Genomic DNA, 14,361 nt, shown 5'->3' with positions numbered 1-14,361 from the left:
TGTTGTCATACTCACATTAATAACCTTAACTATGCCTCTATCAAATCCTTTGCAACTGCGCCTCTACCATATCAATGCCCCAAACAAATCAATTTTTGCACCTTTCAATCTAGATGAAAAAAGAAATACAAAGAACTACAAATATAATTCAATAATAATTGAATAATAATAAATTAAGAAATATAAAAACAACACATTACTTTCTCAAATTTGAAAAGCAATGGGAGAATTGCAAAAGAACTCTCTTTCAATGTTACACAAGAATACCATAAAGGAGTTTGAAAATCCTAACTCTTTCAAATGTATCTATTTGCAATGGATAAACTTTTGTTGTAGATGAAGTTTAATATAAGGATGAAGACTAATTCTTTAGTAGGAGTATTAGAAATATTATATAATTTAATATATTAGTCTCTAGTATAATATACAATCTATTAATTGTGATTCTACACCAAGAGTTGTAACTCCTAACAACACTCTTGTATACACAATATAATGTGTAATGTTAATAATATAAATGATAACATCTAATGTTTCCAACACAAAGATAGCTCTAGATTAAAACCAAGATAAAATATTTTATAAAATTGGTTATTTTTACTCTACAAAAACAAAAGCATGTGCCACTAGGCTCTTTTGTGATAGATCCAAAAGTTAAGATCAAGATATACTTTTTCTTATTAATAATCACAAATTATTGATACAGTTTCATACTAGATAATATCAAGTTGGATATAAACAATAAACTTATAGACAAACATCACTCAATAGGATGGATTGAAGAGGAATGTGGCTAAAAAAAGGAGCTGAATTAGAGTACAAAATTAAATTGATACTCAATTAGAATTCACCAATATCTGATTGGGAGTTAAGTTTCTTACATATCTAAGTCATGATATACTGAAAAGAAGTCTAACTTTAATATCTAAGTTTGGTATGACACTGTTGATGTAATGTAGAAATTTGATCATATTTATTAGGATTTCATGGTGATTTGTATACAAGATGCATTGATCACTAGAAACTCTATTTTGAGTTGGCTACCAAAGTATTGGTGGTAGATGTTTGTCTATATAAATAAATTAAAAACTCTACTTCATGCTGGCTACCAACTTATTAGTAGTAGATGCTTGTCTATATATATATATATATATATATATATATATTATTTTGATTATTTGCTTGTTTTCTTGTTAAAATAATTAGTGAATTGTTTGTAGTTTATACATTGCAAAAAACGTACTAAATGGTGTTAATAAGTATTTTACATATTACTTGCTTATTTATTTTTTTTATTGCTCAAGATATATAAATTTATTTATAGTAAGTAATTTTTTGATATTGTCATGTAATAATGCTATGACAATAAATGGATTGAAGGAATAATTCTTTAAAATATAATATTAAATATTAATAAAAATAATTAATAATATTTTTAAGATATTTTCTTATATTTAGACTTTAATTTTTATAAAAAGTAGAAATTTTTTGCATAAATTTTTAATTTTATAATATATATATATTAAATTTTTTGTAATTTTTTTATTTTTTGATATTTTTTTTTAGTTTTAAATTAAAATATTAAACACAATCAATTTTATCTCATCATTACTATGTTCTTACATTATAATGTATATGTCAAACAAAAACTTATCTCAATGTAGCATATTTGTTAAAGTTATATTTCGGAGTTTTGTTTTCCTTCCACTTATACATTTTATGTAATAATCATATTGGAGTGCATATCATTGTTAGACTTTATATAATCATGGAATATAATGAATCAAGTTTGTGTGAGACTTTAAGAAGTTTATGAGCAAAGTTTTTACTGTATTTTTAATCTTATAAAATAATAAGTTAAAAGTAAGAATTTATTTGTATATACTTAAATTACGTTCAATTGTAGTACCAAAAACTTATTTTATTTAATTTTGAATGCATAAAAATTGCACTAAAAAATATAATTATAGATATATTCATTCTTTTACAGATGTTATAAAAAATATTATTTTTATTTTATATTATATTATATAATAAGAAAAATAAATAAATAATATATGTATATTTTACTCAATTAGGTAATAATGGTGCTAAATGCTTGCTTTATATGCTATTATCATTATTTATTAGCTTTAAAATTTATATTACTTTATAAAGTCTTTTTAAAACTTTATAATCTCTTAAAAGATCTATTAATGCTATATGAAATTTTATTTTAGATTCTAAATAAATAGGTAAATTTTTTATTAATTTCTATCTATTTTAAAATTTATTGCAAAAATAAAAATTCACGTTTAATCAAAAAAACAAATTAACTAATATATATTTCTAATAAGAAAAAAGTTGAAAAATTTTATAAGATATTTTTTAAAAAATTCCCAACCATAAAAATCAATTTTTTTTATAATTTTTTAAATAAATAAATTTAGATTTTATTATTTAAAAATATATTAATATGCACTTGTGATTTTTTTTAAATACTCTTATATTATCTAATTTAATTTTAAAACTTACATTCCTCTATTTTTATTATAACATAGATTATTTGAAGACTTAAAAATAGGTTAATTGTTTCAAAAATAATTTAGTATTCTAGATATGAATTTTATATCTATTATTATAAATATTTAAGGTTTTTATTAACTTCAAAGTATTTTTAAAAACTTCAAAAAAGTTTTATTAATATTTTATTCTTAAATATTCAAAAATTAATACATCAAATTATAATGTTTATAATACTTAAGATATTTAAAATTGTAATTTATTTATATTTTTTTATAATTTTTTATTTTATTAATTATTTTAATCTATGTTTAAGTAATATGAATTGATAAAATCTGAAGTTGGATAAATAAGTACTTATAGCTCAAATCACCTCAAATAATTTATAAAGTTTAATTTATATAAAATCAATATTCAAAAATAATAAGATCTATTAATTACTTTATATAATTTTAATATAAATTAATTGATTATTATTATTTATTAATATTTATATTAATTAATATTATTAAATCTTTCTTTAAATAACAATATCTTTTATACTATAATTTAAGCTATTTTTTATTTTTTTTACTATAAAAATCATTTACAATGTCAAGAATTTATTTTTATAGTTAAAAAAATGATAGATATATTATATGCTTATAATAATATTTTTGATAATAATATATATTTTTAAATGATGCATATATCTTTAAAAAGAAAGAGTAAAAATCAAATCCAAAAATCTACAAATTATATATTTTGGTAGACTTAGAATTTTTTTTTTTGCTTCCAAAATCTAAAAAAACTTGAATTTGGTTACTTTTTTTATAAACTTCTAGTATAAAATCATTACATATATCTTTATCTTTTTTCCAAATCTTTACATAATATTTTTGCTTGTTAGAATATTTACTTTAAATTTGGTATTACAAATAGAAGAAAGATATGATATTTATATATTTAAAAATATTAAATTATAGATGCAATAATCATATATTTGATCCAAATCAAGACAATTGTTGACAACTAATAATGTAACAATAAATTGTAGAAATGTGGTTCTTATCAACTTATTTAGTTTTTAAATAGACTTTTATAAATAAACTTAAAATTATTACATTGTTTGTATTTATTTAGTGGTTACATCTTTTTTATTGAAAAATAAATGATATTATTACTATATATATATATATATATATATATATACATTAATATAATTATAAAATTTTATTTTTATTTATTAAGTCTAATATAAATATTATTTTTCATAGACTTTTAATCAATAAAATGCTTTGTGTATAGTTAAAATTTTAAATTATGGATATATTAATTCAACCCATCTAAATCTTAAATTGATTTGCTTATTTGATTACAATCTTATTGTAATTTTTACTAGATTTACTCTACTTTACTCCAACACTAATGAAGGCTTTGCTACTATGCTTGCTACTACTTTACTTTGCTTGTAGATTGATTAGAGCTTTGCCACCATATCTTCTAGCAATAATAATTATTTATTCAACTATCTATGTGCAATCTAGTAACATCAAGAAAGGAGATCAATTATTTAAGTAGCCATTAAAGAAAATAAACAACCATCTACTCTACTATAAAAAAAGAAAAGCAATCATTTTTACAACTATTGAGAAGGATGAGCAATTGTGCATGCAACCAGCAATGCACAATTTACCAACGTAAAAGAAGAAAAACAAAAAAGTGAGAATGGCTATACAAATGTAGATCAAAAATGAATTTATAGACTTGAGTTGCTTGAGCTTGTTGTATAGATTAGAACTTAACTTAAAGATTTGAATAATTTTTTGTGTAGATTGGAATTAAACTAATTACTTTATATTTCTTGGACTTCTTATGTGGGTAGGAATTAAACAACTTATATTGTAGATTCAAAATATATATATATATATATTTTGGATTGGAATTAAAAAACTAATTTTATAGATTAAAATTAAACAATTTTTTCTATGGATTAGAATTGAATTTATTTGTAGATTAAAACCTTAACAACTTATTGTATAGATCAAAATATAAGTGTTGTACTATGACAAAAAGATTATTGGTTTAATGTGTTACTTTTTGCAAGTTTAATATGATAATGGTTGTATATTCATCATTGTCAATATGACATATTAGAGCTATTTTATTAAACTATCAATCTTGAATCAATAAAAAAAAATATCTTGATTTTCATACCTTATTCCATACTCTTAATTTATATTGCAATACAAGTACAAAGTTTATTGTTTAAATTATAGTTTGGTAGTTTTATAGTATTATAATGTGGTGTTATGTAAAAATCAATTTGAGAATGGATTAGAGATCTGGTTATTGAAGGATTTAATCTTACCTTGAAGTTGGATTTGTAACCCAAAATAATGCATAAGATATTTAGATATGTCTTTTTAACAAACTTAAATAATTTAGGTAAGCTTCTAATTATTTTAAGTATATCCTATCAATCACAAAAAAATCCAAGTTATATCTTCTTACATTCTAATCAATTTTAAATAAAATCTTAAATAATCCATAAAAATCATAATTAATTTTCTTAAAAAACCTTAATAATCCTAAATATATCTTAAATAAATCTTTAAGAAATTATAAAGAAATTATAGTAAAATCTTTAAAAAATGCTCAAAAAAACTCTATGAAGTCTATTCATCAAACATGTTCTTTAATAAACAAAAAAAATACCACTCTTACCATAAGCATGTTGTTTTGTGCCTTGGATTTGGTTTCAACTTTAGTTCACAACTAGTCCTTTTAAAGTACCAATCTAAAAATATTTTAGAATTTTTTTGATAAAAAATATTCTTTATTTATATCTAAAAATATCTATAATATTATTTTTATAATCTACTTTATTTTATCTTATTTATAGGTCTAAAAAGTAAGTACAAGCTATTTTATAAAAATATAATATTATTATTATTTTATTACTTTCCTATCTTTTATCTATATTTTTTAAAGTAATTTTTTTATTATACTTTCAATAAATCTCTTCTATAATATAGTATTTTTATTTTTTCTTTTTCATCCAATAGCCATGTTAGAATACAATAAAATGCATAAAATTTTAGTTGAGAGATTGTAAGGTCTAATCTTACATGTATTATATTCTAATTAGAAGATTAAAAGTTCTATCCAATAAGCATTAGATTTTAATTGAAACATTGTAGAATCCAATTTTATTATATCATTAATTATACATTTAGGAACAATGCTATCTACAATAGAACAATCTTATGAATCATTAAAGAGGGACATCAATGCAAATAATCATTTTGTATATATATAAAGATATGCACTTATAAAGCAAAGTTTAAATGCTACTAGGATCACTTTAAAGTATAATTGCAATTGATGGTATAACCCTCAAAATGAACCGGATGCCAATTATATAATATGTCAACAAAATATAACTACATGTTTAATTGAATATTCATTTGAGATCTATAGGAGATTATTAAAACCTAATAATTAGTGTTATATCTTAGTTTGCAACAACAAACATTATTACAAACATGTAAAAATTAATAGTCTTTAAGTTGCTTGCAAATGTCAACCTATTGAGCATGCATACATTGTATACTTGCTTAGTATGAGAACAACACTAAAATATATATAGACTACCTTAGAAATGAAAAATACTAGCTCAAATACAATTAGCTAAAAAATTTATTATGAACTAGTATATCTCTACAAGCCAAGTTGTAAGATTAATCCTCACTTATTTTTTCATAAATATCTTCTACAAAGATGAATATTATATCAATTATAACTACAATACTTCCAATAAGATGATACATTTATTTTATGCCTATCCAAGTTGGGTCAAATTATCAAAGGAATATCCATATTAACTCACAATTGACTATACATTCAAAACAATTAAATTCAAGATGTCAATACTCCAATTATTGGCATGACACGCTTTAATATATGATTTGCTATTATAGTCGTATTTTTGTATGAAGAAAGCAAAGCATATTATGCATGAGCCATAAAACAATGGGCCTAGTTTTTTTTCTTGTTAAAAAACAATTATAATAACAATAGATTGTGAACTTATGTTGATACATATACTTGGAAGATTTTTTTCTCTTACAACTGCTTCTTAGTCTTTGGTACATCAATTAAAATGTGTTGACAAACTACAAAAAATAATTTGAGACCAAAGAAGATTGAGATGCATTCTAGCAAATTTCTTAAAGCGTTATGTACTCTTGCACCATGCAAGCTTTTGAAATGCATAGAAACAAGTTAAAGAACAAGTACTAAGCTATGTTAATACTTATTAAATACAACAATTATTAGATAAAGAGTTATCAAGATTACTTTCTTGCAGCATGGACAAATAAGTACTCTTACTTTATGAATATAAATTCTATGCATATAGAAGAAGCTCACTCCATTTTGAAGGAATATTTGCAAGTTTGAGCCTAAGATTTGCTTTAAATTTAGATGAATTTGTCGTGAGCATTTGAATTAAGTCAATGAAATTAGTTCTTAAATTGCAAGGGAACACATAGGGATTTATTGTAATCATAGTCAAATGCTTCATAAAAAAGTTATCTAAAAAGTGTGTACATTTGTGCTCAAAGAAGTGCACAAATAGTTTCTAAAAGTAAACCAAATAGACATTTCTTATTCCAAGAGTTTTACACAAAAAATAAAATAGTCTTATGTACATATAATCAAAGAAATGCTTTGGAAAATTTATTCTTAAAAATGAAATTTTTTCATTTATTTAGAAATTTCACAAAAATTTTATGATTATCACTATAGAAAGCTACTCCAAAAAAATGAAATGAGAGAATTAAAGAATTTTATGTATTAATAATACCACAAGCAACTTGACTTATATATATATGATGGCACCAAAAACACTTAAATTCTTTCTCATTGTTGTAAAGTACCAAATACTTGCACCCCATTAACAAGGAAAAATTCAAAATTGATTACTTGAATTAACAACTAAATCACTTTGGCTAAAAAAACCTCTATTAAAAAAGAACCAAGACTAGGTAAAAAGTGCGTTGAAGGCAACAATGGCCAAATCATCTCATTGATCAATTTAAAGTATTATTGAACAAGAAATCTTTACAGCTAGGAACAACAAAAGCATTGTCATTGATCCCAATAAAACTAAACCTCTATTACCTAAGAAATGTTGGATTTGTGAACTACACAAGCATAATTCTTAGACAAATAGTCCACGTCCATTGTTTATTGTAAGACTAATGAATAGAATTACCATTGATGCATACAAAATAATTAACAACTATTCACATAGAGGTGAGAATTATATCTTGAATTTGAGATTAATGTGGGTCAATTTAATTTCCCCATAGATTATTCACTTGCTCATGTACTTAGCATAATGAAAAATAAATTGACCAACACTTCCAATGCATTAACCAATTCTTATCAACTAGCCTGACATCTGAGAGTGCATAGAGTCAAAAGTGATGCAGTTGCCTGAAATTCATGAATTGGCGACTGTTGAGGATTAGCAAACCTCAAAAGCAGAGCGCACCAGGGGTATTTGCTAGTAATGCTGCATCACTACCTTAGAAGAGATGCCGAAGAGTTTTCAGAAACGCATTACACAAATTGCATGGTCAACCAATCAAAATCAGACCAACAAGCACGTAATCACATGGCTGATTGTCAAGCATTAGTACTCCAAAAGGACAATTGACAGCCAGAGAGGAAAAGGTAGACAGTCCAACATATGTAACTGATGCGTTTGAAGTGTTAATTTTTTCTAAATGTAAACATACTTATGTCTCTAGAAAAGATTTACTAACAGGGCTGTATTATGGACTTGCTGAGTGTAAGAAAAATTGTAAAAGCATTATGAATAAATATTGTTAACTTTTGAAGGATTCAATTAATTCTACGTGTAATTTAATCTAAATGCAAACCTATAGAAATGTTACTTGAGCACGTGCATATGTGTTCAGACTTTAGCAGTCAAATAACATCAAAAGAAGTTGAACTGTGTATTGTTCTCAAAAACCACCGAATGTGCATACTCAAATTTCAGGAGTCTAATCAGAGCTCGGAAGCTAATGTTTACCTCTGATGCACCCTTCTAGCGAATTGGCATCGCATGTCAGGAGCTCAATGTTCACGCAAGCATGCTTGGAAACAGCATCGCCCCTGGCTAATCCGCATTCCAGTTCAAACGCAAATTTCAATTCTAGGCGAGCGACCTTTTTCCACAATATCAAATCGGACAAACCATTGAGCAGTCTAGAAATCATCATAATAATTGCCCTATCAGATTCAGCGAGTTTCTGCACAAAACAGAAGCATTGAATTCGATGTTACCAAAATCGTAAATTTCTTCAATTCCAAAGCCCTCCCAATGACCGTGTTGTGGAGAAGCATGTACATAACTATCCTTACTAAAGGATACAAGGGTTTTAGAATACGCATCCTCCAAATCAAATCCTCAAATTGCAGTGACTCCTGCGAAGTGTGGTGCTATGATTTGATTATATATCGTTGAATACGCGTCAATGTCGATTGAATGAATAATTTAAGTAAAATCAATCATGAGACGCCACTTGCGAGGCTTGATGTGCAATAAACTTGCAAAGAATTTTCTGGAATGTACAAAGCATCTGCACAACACCACCACTCATCCGTTGGTAATTGCGAAAGAAGTACCTTGGTCATTCCATTACAGCTCATACAAACAATCACCAAGAATGTAAGCGAAAGAAAGTAACTGTATATCAGATAATAGAATTACCGTGCTCATTCGTTGCAATGTGCAAGGTATCGAGCGTGATGATGCCGCTTGTGAGGGGAAGAAGCTCACATCGAACCGCAGTTGTTGCATGAGGGGGCAACCGACTACACCAGTACATAATTTTCAGCCTCATGTCAGAAGTGGCAAAAACTCACAACTTAATACAAGGACGCGACTAAGAGCAGTTCAGCAATCTGTCACAGCTCAAACTGGTGCTACGAAAAGAGCAATTCTACTGAAGTGGACTGCTTCTCTGAAGTTTTGAGTAATACAAAAGTGGCATCAGAAAAACCATTGAAATATGAAACATGAATACAAAAGAGCGTAGATGAGCGTTCTGATCCCGTAACTTGAATACTAGGTGAAATCATCATAAACGCTTAAAGCATCGACTTCCCAAACAAAGTATTTCAATAAAACACATAACTGGGAAGACCTATGTTCCAAAGGCAAACTAAATACCAAAGAGAAACGCTATGAAATAAGATGCTTTTTAAAACTAAACCAGATCTAGAGAGGGATCAGGACATACCCAAGTGGAACAGTGCTCTGCAACCAAAGATGAGTTCGAGCAGATCCACTATCAGCAGCAGCATCCGAATCAGAGATTATACGCTCTTTCAACACTGTTGGCTTTATACCCAATACCATCTCCATGGGCTGGACTGGGGGTAGAGACATTCTTCGAGATGACAGTTGAGAACTCAGCTTGGATTCGGATGCTGAATCCTCCATCGCAAGAACTTCCCGTACTGTCAGTGATTGCTGATGTTCGCTGCTTTTAGAAACGACTGGGGTATCATTGCCTGGAAAGGAGACAATTGAGAGAGAGGATCCAGCCATTGAACTGGGTGCAAGTAGTGTTAAATTCATGTCTTGTGATGTCAAGTTCGTTGCCTGCACACGTACCACCTGACAATCCACCAAATCGTTTGCTCAAATTGGGGCAAAATTGATGTTCAAAATGGTTACTACCAAGTAATAAGTATAAACGCAAAAACCAGCACACATTCTTGGCAGCAACGGGAGCAGTGGGAGTAAGAAGGATGGAAAATAATAAAATAATAAGGTTGTTATACCTGAGGTGTAAGCTGAGCCAGAGTTTCACCAGAGAGTTTTGCTGGAGAGTAATTTTCAAGAGCTACGGAGAGTAACAAATCTCGAGGCGGACGTGGCCGCCAAGTGAGAGAGTGCTTGAAGTGTAGTCTTGATTCTGAAATGTAGTCCCAGCAAAACCAGATCAATAAAATAGACACACTCCAAAAGTAACGTAAGTTCACCAATGAAAACACACACTTCAGATGATTGCTATCAATGAATTTCTATTCATTTACACGTGAACAATCGAGAACAGTGACGTACAAAACAAAAATAATTCATCAGACGTAAAAACGAGTTCTAAAAGTACTCCACAATTGAGAAGTAGGGTTTACCTGTGTGACTGCAATGGCACGACACAAGGATAGCATATTCACCACAGTCTGACTCATGATTGCTACCACGTCTCGTTTTTATGTTCCCAATACCTTGTCCATCCTGTGAAGAACGATATCTAGGTGTGCCGTCTTCCACAGCAGGCTGCTTCCCGGTCAACCATGCCTGACTTACAGGCCTCAAAATGAAAGAGTGTTGTTCACCCGGTCTGCCATGAGGAGAGTAGTCAACCGAGAAGCAATTAGAAAGAATCATCATTGCATAGCAGAAAGATGATGATGTCGCATTACTAAAGCTGAGCTTTTCACAATGCTAGAAGACCACAATGCTTCTCAAAATAAGAAGCCAAATAACTATGTATCATGTAGATTGTCTAACGCAGAACCATCATATTGATTGAGAATCTACACTCTATTCTTTGAAGCGTTAAACGAATCTTCAGCATACAGAGGACTTAAAAAGATAGATAACCTGAAGAGAGATAAGGGTTAAACAAGACCACCAACCTGAGAGCAAGACCTGGCAGGCTATGATCCTCCCCCACCTCCACACAAGCAATGGGAACAGGCAGCGGCAAGCTCCCTGGCGAAGCAGATTGACATACAATACTAACAGAGTCAACATAGATAACAACGTCTGCCGTCATTCCTGTAGCTGGTAATGAATTCTGCAAAAGGCAACGACAACGATAATCAGTATAAGAACTAGAAGTAAAACTGCAAATCTATGAGATGCTGGAGTTGGCTATCAACTTGACTGAGTCGATAACTTTGAGCTGAATAACAAAGGATGAAAGAAACAAACACAAAGCATGAGTGAAATGATGAATGGTCATCCACATACATTGGGAGTATACAAAATACCAAGAGTGAAATTTACAAATAGAAAACCAAAGAAATGAACTCGACGCCACAGCATAGACATCCAGAAGAAGAGAAGAACCTCGACAAGGATGCAGATGAGATCCTGAGTGTTACAATCAGCGAAATATGATTCCAATCTCACAGGCTGCAGAATGGCCAACGTACGCTTCCACCTCTTTCCAGGGACGTAAGGTCCTGAAAGACCGTGAGCTGAGAAGCGCTGAGGTTCAAGCGCAGCTCCTCTAAATGAAAGAAGTCCTTCGCTACCCACTTCTCCTTGAGAATCCTTCTCAAATGAGAAGCGACCCCATTCCTCAGGACCATAAGTAGGAGGTGGAGGTGGTGTATAAGTGACCACTGGAGGAGGAGCAGGGGTCGTTATTGACCCCACTGAAGAACTTCGAACGTGAGAAAAAGAAAAAAACGTTGAATTACCTCCACCGGCGAATGACAGTCTACCTGAAGGACTAGGTGTAAGAGCCGGTTGAGGCGCGGAGGCAGGAGGAGGGGGAGAAGATGGTCGATCTAAAGGCAAGAGCCATTGTAGTAACCCTTCAGTAGGATTCTTAGACATCTCTTGAAACTGATCGTCCATCGGATACGCGGGAGGCGTTACATAGGGCTCGTACTGAAGAACTTCAAGCTCTGCAGAGTTTGATAAGAATTCTGAGGCCATCGTGACTTGAAGTAAAACCTGCATTCTACCAACTATTGATCAGAGACTATCGCCTTCATTGCAGCTCACGTTTCAGTGTTTCCACATTTTCTAAAAACATAATACTGCATAGCTTTTACTTAAACGCCCAAATGTTTTTAAGCGCCATGCAGATTACAATAACATCACATGTGTGTAGATTGTATGGTTTAATTTATAAAATCACTTAAAAGAAAATCTCAAGCCTTTCATAGGAATATAATGAACACAAAATATCCACCAAAACAAAGTAGAATAATGTTCCAATTTACTGTTACAAATTATATGAATGGGAATCAACTATGGGAGAATAACTCACCACGACATCACCATTTCTAAGCGACCAGCAAGAAGTTGCTCCTCTGGCTAAGCCCCCTGTAGTAAATGGTTCAAATTTTCCATCCTCTGTTACCACAGGTTTGCATCCGTAAGCAGTGCCAGGACTATCTGTATCAGGACCATCCTCATCTGACAAGTCCTCCTCGCTCTGCTCCGGTCGTCCCACACCATCTTTAGGCTTTGTTGCAATTCCATCAGCTCTTTTACCAACTTTGACATGAAAATGAGATTTTTGAAAACTCTCTAATAGCAATGCAGTTCTCCGTTTTTGACTTTCGGATGAACCATCATCGTCCTCAGATTGTTGTTCATCGAGCCATTCAGTTATTGCCACAAGATTGCCTCCTGGAGTGGTATTGAACCACTTGCCTTTCAAGGAACTTTTAGCCGATTTCGGAGTCTTGATCTTCCCTAACTCCTGAAGGTTTTCCTGGGAGCTCTCTGTAGAGTCTTGGACTGAATCTGATCCATAGTCTTCATACTGCGATCCTTTCTCAATAGCTGCAGCTATCTTGAAAGGAGTAATGATACTAGACTCCGCTGGGTGATGAACCGAAATATGGAGGATGATATGAAGCTGCTCTCCTAATATTCCAATTCACCCAACATAAGTCATGTAGCAAACGAAAAGGACGAAGTAGTGTGAGCACAATTAATAGATAATATTGTAAATTGCTTTCCGAAGCACCAATTAAAAGTAATGCTGATCCACACATTCCCGTGCACGAAATACTTCCATTGAGTAGCTAGCAAAAACAGACAACCCTCTCCTCTCAGCAAATCAATCGAGATCATAATCAGCCCAGTCAAAACCTAACGTAGAACGTACTTATGCACCACAGAATTCCTAAAATAGTAAAATAAATAGACAAAGTATGGAGACGAGCCAATAATACCAGGAAATATAAATGGGCGATCCAAGGTCAAAAGAGATGCCACATTGGGAGCCTCATACCAGTTCTCCGACAATTCCTCTGCAAGACGTCCGCATCGATGATTTCAAAAGCTAAAACATCTAGAATTCACTATGAGCTCTACACATCTACTAGCCTTGCAATTTACCTGTTTTTTTTTAATGTACTGCTACTTCGATGAACTGGCCTTCTTTACTGACACTTAGCAACCCAACGCTCTAGAACTGGGATCCAACATGGCACCCTAAAATTGAAAGTGCACACAAAGTCCAAACCAAAATGCGAGCTCTTCTAGCAAAAGAACAGTCTTCATAAATCGCAAGGCAGCAGAAGATGATAGGAAAAATGGGAGAAGGAATCGGTGGGCTACTCACGAAAGGGAACCAAGATGGAGCCATCCGCAGGTGCGACATCGGCGTGACCCTCGATCGGCATGCGAGTCTTCATCCTGGCAGACCCAGGAAACAGCCTGGAATCGTCGTGATAGTCTCCCGCCGATGACAGCGCCCCAGGCCAGGAGGCAACGCTCTCCAATGCCCCCTTGGTCGGCTCCACTACAGGAGGAGGGGGCTCCGGAACACTCGGCTGTGTGCTCCGCAACAGAAAATTCATGGCTCACGTGATTCAATACTCGACAATTTCTGCTGCTCCTCCTCCTCCTCCTCCTCCTAATCAATCCCCGCGTCAAGAACAAAACCCGATCCCTCTGTCGCCACCCCCCCACGCATCCACCACCCGTGCGTCTCAATCTCTGTCCCTCTCTCGCTACACACGCATGGATCTAGCTCAATGCATCCCGCTGATCACCTCTGTGGCAGCGATCCAACCGCCAACCACTCCAGCATC

The 14,361-nt window shown here is 31.3% G+C and overlaps 1 protein-coding gene across 1 annotated transcript; it reads right to left on the bottom strand.

Moving 5' to 3' along the window:
• Positions 1-8,828: 8,828 nt before the first annotated feature.
• Positions 8,829-14,160, bottom strand: LOC112293887 (uncharacterized). The gene is made up of 10 exons (XM_024543837.3): positions 13,890-14,160; positions 13,498-13,575; positions 12,582-13,186; positions 11,648-12,262; positions 11,212-11,372; positions 10,705-10,913; positions 10,351-10,484; positions 9,804-10,183; positions 9,272-9,375; positions 8,829-9,140 (listed from the first exon to the last, which is right to left on the bottom strand). Exons 1-10 carry the CDS (start codon positions 14,125-14,127, stop codon positions 9,070-9,072), a joined length of 2,595 nt encoding a protein of 864 aa, XP_024399605.1. The 5' UTR covers positions 14,128-14,160; the 3' UTR covers positions 8,829-9,069.
• Positions 14,161-14,361: the final 201 nt, after the last annotated feature.

This window comes from Physcomitrium patens, chromosome 16, assembly GCF_059467195.1.
Source record: "Physcomitrium patens ecotype Gransden chromosome 16, ASM5946719v1, whole genome shotgun sequence".
NCBI classification, from domain to species: Eukaryota; Viridiplantae; Streptophyta; class Bryopsida; order Funariales; family Funariaceae; genus Physcomitrium; species Physcomitrium patens.
Note: the sequence above shows the minus strand (reverse complement) of the source record. Positions and strands in the feature narration are given on the sequence as shown.

Bases quoted from the DNA above. Each gene is read 5' to 3' on its own strand.
- LOC112293887 (XM_024543837.3), bottom strand. From the start codon at position 14,127: ATGAATTTTCTGTTGCGGAGCACACAGCCGAGTGTTCCGGAGCCCCCT. The intron at 13,187-13,497 runs GTATTATTGGCT...TTGGAATATTAG, and splicing joins TCGCCCATTTATATTTCCTG to GAGAGCAGCTTCATATCATC. The intron at 11,373-11,647 runs GTTCTTCTCTTC...TGCCTTTTGCAG, and splicing joins TCATCTGCATCCTTGTCGAG to AATTCATTACCAGCTACAGG.